The sequence below is a fragment of the Elgaria multicarinata genome, chromosome 11, assembly GCF_023053635.1.
Source record: "Elgaria multicarinata webbii isolate HBS135686 ecotype San Diego chromosome 11, rElgMul1.1.pri, whole genome shotgun sequence".
In the NCBI taxonomy this organism is placed as follows: domain Eukaryota; kingdom Metazoa; phylum Chordata; class Lepidosauria; order Squamata; family Anguidae; genus Elgaria; species Elgaria multicarinata.
This window is the reverse complement of record NC_086181.1, coordinates 46,659,618-46,665,617: the sequence shown is the minus strand read 5'-3', so window position 1 is coordinate 46,665,617 and position 6,000 is coordinate 46,659,618. Positions and strand designations below refer to the sequence as shown.

Sequence of the window (6,000 nt, the reverse complement as noted above, 5' to 3'; positions counted from 1 at the left end):
CCTCCCGAGTATTTCTCAATCCGAGGTCCAGGGCGTGTTTTCTAGGCAACTTTGAAATGTTCGGCTTCACCCCCTTCCTCAAACGCTTCGCTCTTAGAACAGTGAGGGTTAGCCTCTTGGCTCGCTTTTTGGGGAGGTGAGGGGCGGCGCGGGGAACCCCGTTCCTCTGAAAGTTAAGGTCAAGCATATGAAGCAGGCTCCACATTGCTTAACTTCACAGCAGCTAAGGAAATAATTTCTCCGCTGAAAGAGCAACGCTTTCTTCCTATATTAATGTTTAACTCATGAGTTTTCCCCCGCCCGGCTAAAAGCGGTGGGGAATTTTGTGTCTTGCAGAGGGCCAACCGTGGGTAGGGAGGCGGTGGTGGTGGTGAGGCTAAATGTCTCCAACCTCCCGCAAGTCCATTCTCTGTCTCTCTTTTTTTTTCTTTATATACAAAAAATAATAATTAATCCATTAGATTTGGAAATTAAAATCTTCAGATGTGAAATTAAAACAGCCCTCTGAAATATAACTTCCACCCCCGAAAACTGTCTTTCTTTGTATTTTTTTTTTCATACATCACGCACAGCCGCACCAAAATACTTGATATGACCCAAAAAAATAGTCACAGGACATCGAAAAAAACTCTGTCTCTTTTTTATCTTCTCTTTCCCCGCCCAACTCCTCCTCGCCCTCCTTTCCCTCCCCCGGAAAAAAATATAAATTGCTGAACCAGCAAAATGGTTTCATTACTATTATTATTATTCTAATTTCCTCCTTTTTTCCCCTTCATCCTCTTTGTTAAGTTTTGAAGCCACAAGTAACCTTCATGCACTGAAGAGGGGGAGAAATGAAAGAGAAAATCAGAAGAGAAAAATTCAGTTGAAACAAAATAATAATATATAATATATATATATATTATATCCCAAAGTCATCAGGGCCATACTTTCAAGCGAGAATTATCTTGGCTTCATTAGTCCTGGGTCTGTGCTTGTTTTAATCGTAAAATATTCTTCAGCCAAAAATACAGAGGGAAGGAACAAAAATTTAATCCTTCCTTCCCGGGGAAAATAGTGTTTTTTTTTTGTCTTTTCCAAAAAAGCAAAACTTAGTTAATTCATTTCACATTGAACTCCTACGTGTGCAGGGTTGCTTTTTCTATCTAACTTAACTTCCGATTTCATCCCTTCTCTGTTCTAATGAGGATCAAACCACAAGAAGGGAACTTGATTCTGTGTCAAATCCCTTGTTCGGCTTCAAATTCACTGATCAGTTGGGGGTTTCCGGCGTGGCCCCCTCCAGAAAAGGTAAACTTTATCAAAAGTGGCTTCTGGTTGCAGAAAGTTTCTTTTTTTTTCCTTCCAAAAAAATATCTCTATCTGCCTAATTTTGCTCTCGCCTTCCTCCTTTTGAGCTCAGTTTCTGCGCGTGCCCCATTCTGCCCACCTTACTGCTTGTAAAAATGAAAGAGAATCTAAGGAAGAACCCCCCTTTCTCCCCCAACGCCACCACCGGAACCCCCCCACCCCCAAATGACAGCATGCATGCGCTAGCACTGTTGGGGATCGGAAAAAGCACCCCCCTTTTTTTTGCTGCAGAAATAAAAACGGGAGCATTTTAAACCAGGATTAGGGTGGGGTGGCCGGATCACGCAAGAAGAAGAAGAAAAAAATAGGAAAAGAAAATGAGAATATTAAAGAATAAAGGAAGAAACGAAAGACGCCCATCCCAAGACCTCCCCACCCATCCCCAAAATATTAACCAAACAGCTAAGTTCAGTGGCAGGAGACAAAGCCAACCCCCCCTCTCTTGGAGACGGCTCTGTCGCAGAGTCGGTGGGTGGTGGTAGTGGTGGTGGTGGCTTTCAGGATCCGTTCCCAGAAAAGTCAGTTCAGAGCTCTTAAAGTCTCTCGCGGGCCGGAATCCAGATGTACGGGCCAGAAAGCTCCTCAATGATCCTTTTGATCTTGTGGTAGATCTCTTCGAAGCTGTCTCCTTCTACGATGGCTGGGGAAAGAGGCGGAACAAGGCAAGGGGGTGAGTCAGAGAGAAACGGGGAAAGAGAGGAAGGAAGAGAGGAAGGAAGGGAAGGCTTGGGGTTGCTTTGAAAACCAGAGCAGGCCGTCTCTGCCCCAGGACACACACCCTGTCTGTTCCCTGTCGTGGAAGCGGGATGCAATCGAGGGCTTTTTCATACAGCATACACCTGCCAGGTGTGGCAGGGTCCACAAACTAGGCCTGGTGCTCAGGTTTTGCCCTATGCAAACAGCCCAGATCACTGACGGCGGCCAGGAAAAAAGGAAAGGAACTTCTCGTGCAAAGCACTTGAGTCATTGCTGACTCCTCGAGGGATGCCGGCTTTCGCTGACGTTTTCTTGGCAGACTTTGTAGCGGGGTGGTTCGCCATGGCCTTGCCCAGTCGCAGCTAGCTGGGGACTCATTTTACTGACCTCGGGAGGATGGAAGGCTGAGTCGACCCAAGCTGGCTGCCTGAGAACCAGCTTCCGCTGGGATCGAACTCAGGCCGTGGGGAGAGTTTCGGCTGCAGTAACTGCCGCTTACCACTCTGCGCCACACGAGGCTCCAGACGGCAGCCAGCAACCCCCTAAATGGGGTGGGGTTCACATCCAGCCCCAGGCCTTATCTGTCATGCGCCGCTTTCACCCTGCCCGTCTCCAGCTTCTGCTCACTTCCCTCTTCCCCTCCCAGAGCATGTGCAGAGTCCCCTTCTTTATCCACAGAGTCACCACTAAACAAAAAGTTAAGGATATATATATATATATATATATATATATATATATATATATATATACACAATGAAACCATAACGTTTAATATACAAAAATATAAAATAAAGATTAACAATGATATTGCATTAAAAGTGCAATAACATATTGCAGGGGTCCCCAACCCCCGGGCCACGGACTGGTACCAGTCCATGGCCTGTTAGGAACCAGGCCGCGCAGGTGAGCTGCTTTCACCCACCCACACCCACCCCAGCGTATCTGGGCGCGTGGCGCCATCTCGCCTGCCCAGCTGAAGCGAAGCCAGGACGCTGGGGTGGGGTGGGGCGGCTTCAGAACGGCGCGCCCGGCCGGAAGCCGCTCTGGGAGAGCGACTTCCGGGTGCGCCGTTCCGAAGCCGCCCACCCACCCCAGCGTCCTGGCTTCGCACACAGCCGAAGCGAAGCCAGGACACTGGAGTGGGGGGGGGCTTCCCAAAACCATCCCCTCAACCGCCCCCCCCCCCGGTCTGTGGAAAAATTGTCTTCCACAAAACCGGTCCCCTGGTGCCAAAAAGGTTAGGGACCACTGACATATTGCACAGACCAATGTGTAGCTAAAACCACGTAGAAAGAGGCCAAATGCGTTTTGACAAAGGGTCTTCACCAGTGGCCAATACGGGCCGCTGTGTATTCCCTGGAGATTTACTGGGGCTAAGTTTACAATTCCCACAATTGTGTGGTATAGGGTGTCACTCCCCTTTGAAAATATGTCGGGCTTCAGCCTTTCCAAACAGCCTAGGTCATGGTCTTTAGAAGAATGGCGCTGGTTCCCAGAGGGAGGGGGAATGACAGCATCAATCCTTCCTTGCTGAAGTCAAACCTGTCCCTTTTCTCCCAATGTCCTAATAACAGTAATCTCTGGGCATGTGATGAGTGCCTTCCACTCTTGCACAGGGCAAAGTGGAGAAAAAGAGATATTTGCAGACGTTTCCTCCACAGCAAAAGCAAAACCACGTTGTGTTATCCCCGTCTTAGAAAACGCCAAAATCTCCAACTCACGGCCAACACGCTAAATCGCCCAACACAGGAAGCCTTTACCCCACGCCTCTCATTTTTAAAAGGAGAAACTTTGCATATGCTCAAAGGCCCCCTGTTCACACGGCTTAAAAGCCAGAAGAGAATAGTTTGTAATACAATAATCACTTCTGTTGGGAAGGGGATACTGGAGTAGACGAGGGATGGGTGAAACGTTCACCAGATCCACATTTTTATGCAAGACGACCCCAGTTTGCAACTCCTGGACATGAACGTGGACCAGAACCCAATCAGCAGCTGGACACTGGAACCAGTTACCTAGGGAGGTTGTGGGCTCTCCCACACTAGAGGCCTTCAAGAGGCAGCTGGACAACCACCTGTCAGGGATGCTTTAGGGTGGATTCCTGCATTGAGCAGGGGGGTTGGACTGGATGGCCTTGTAGGCCCCTTCCAACTCTACTATTCTATGATTCTATGATAATTCTGAGCTTGTGATGAATTCCGCAAAACACAAAAAGTATGTTTGACAATAAGGTGACATTTGGGGAATGTGCAAAGGGAAAATGTGTTCATATGAAAAACGTGCACTAAAAACACATGCAAATTTCAGTGCAGGGCGGGGTGTGCTTGCACAGAATTAGGTCGGAAGAATGTGAACCTCAACGAGATTGCATTGGACCGATTCGGCCACCCCTAGACTAGAACCCCAACCCAGTTTCTGAGATTTCTCAAAGCGCTGCCAGTGTGCTTTCTATTCTCCACAGGCATATGGACTAGAAACATGATCTTTCAGACGGGGCGTTTTGAGAAAGGTGAAAGTGAAAGAGAGACTGTGCACAGCTGTGCTCCTCAAGTCTTTTGCGAATGTGGCACTCACGGGCTGGAAGGCAAACGGGGCCAGGGCGGAACCCACCTGAGAAGCACTCTGTAAACTCCTGCTCAAGTTTAGTCGCTCTGTCGAAGGCTTTCCGCGCTTGCTCCTCCGTTATCCGCTTGTTAATTTCTCTGGGGACAAAGAAAAAGGAGGCACAAAGTGACGTCAGTCTGTGCCAACCCTGAAAGCGGTCCCCCCACCCCCACAACTTCCAACTTAAAAACTTTAGAACGTTGGAGGAGCCCTGATGCTGGATCAGACCGAGGGCCCATCTAGACCAGCGCTCTAGTCACACAGCGGCCGACCAGCTGTCAACCAAGGAGCGACAAAGCAGGACAACAGCACCCTGCCACCCATGTTCCCCAGCAACTGGGCTTTGGGGCACATGCATGCTCCCCCACCCCTCATGCAAACATCCCAACCATCACGTGGGCTCCCCCAGGCCCAATTAGGAAGCCAGCCAGTTCCATTCAACCTCCTCATCTCTGGTTGCCGTCGAATGGAGGGTGGCTGACTGTTAAGGGAGGGGTAATTAGTGAAGTCTCTAAGTGCTGGTGGGGGGCGGGAGTGGCCAGCTGCCAAACCAGTTTCTTGGATTTCTCAAAGTCCCCATTACTGGGCTGGCTGCCACTGGTGGCCCTTTTCATGGCCGACATTTTAATAACTGACAAACTTTCATCTTGATTAACTATACGACAGGTTTGTCTTGTCCACCCACTCCCACAAAAACGGATGCTTGAAATGTTAGCATGATGCCCTGAAAGGAGTCCTTACAGATGCATCCTTACTGGACATTGTTCAGACCACACGCCAGGCTCTGTGGTTAGCGAAACTGCAGTTCTCTAAGGTTAGCACTAACCACAAGCCGTGTTGTCGCACACAACTCTTTAAGCCACGGTTAGAGCCGCTAACCTGATGACGACATTCTGACTGGAGTTAGTGAGTGAGCACGGTTTAGCAAAACGTACTGAGCAGGGGGTTGGACTTGATGGCCTTATAGGCCCCTTCCAACTCTACTATTCTATGATTCTATGACCTTAAACCCTGCTGCTTAACCAAAAGCTTTAACCAGGAGGGTTTAAGGTCTTCAGAACAGGCCCAATGAGATGCTCTTAGAGGTCCCTGCTGTTTTTTGTGAATTACTGTTCTTCATTTTGTGTACTGGGAATTGCTTTGAACATTCATCCATATACAACATTTCTAGACCGCCCAAGAGTCAAAGCCTTCTGGGCAGGTCGCAACATGCTGAAACCCAATATAAAGCCTTGAACGTGCAAATAGTTTAAACAGTTACAAAAAATTAACCATTAAACCATTGTATTAAACCATTGTATTTTATATGATGGTTTTATACTGTTGTTTTATACTTTGAATGTTTTTAAT

The 6,000-nt window shown here is 48.1% G+C and overlaps 1 protein-coding gene across 5 annotated transcripts in view; it reads right to left on the bottom strand.

The window, feature by feature from the left end:
* Nucleotides 1-1,242: 1,242 nt before the first annotated feature.
* DLG4 (discs large MAGUK scaffold protein 4) overlaps nt 1,243-6,000 on the bottom strand; it is a 121,345-nt gene continuing 116,587 nt past the window's right edge. For all 5 annotated transcript variants that reach the window (XM_063138634.1, XM_063138635.1, XM_063138637.1 and 2 more), the window contains 2 exons: nt 4,657-4,748; nt 1,243-1,990 (listed from right to left, as the gene is read on the bottom strand). In XM_063138634.1, coding sequence (XP_062994704.1) covers nt 1,884-1,990; nt 4,657-4,748 — 199 coding nt within the window. In that variant the 3' untranslated portion in view covers nt 1,243-1,883. The remainder of the gene's footprint in view (nt 1,991-4,656; nt 4,749-6,000) is intronic.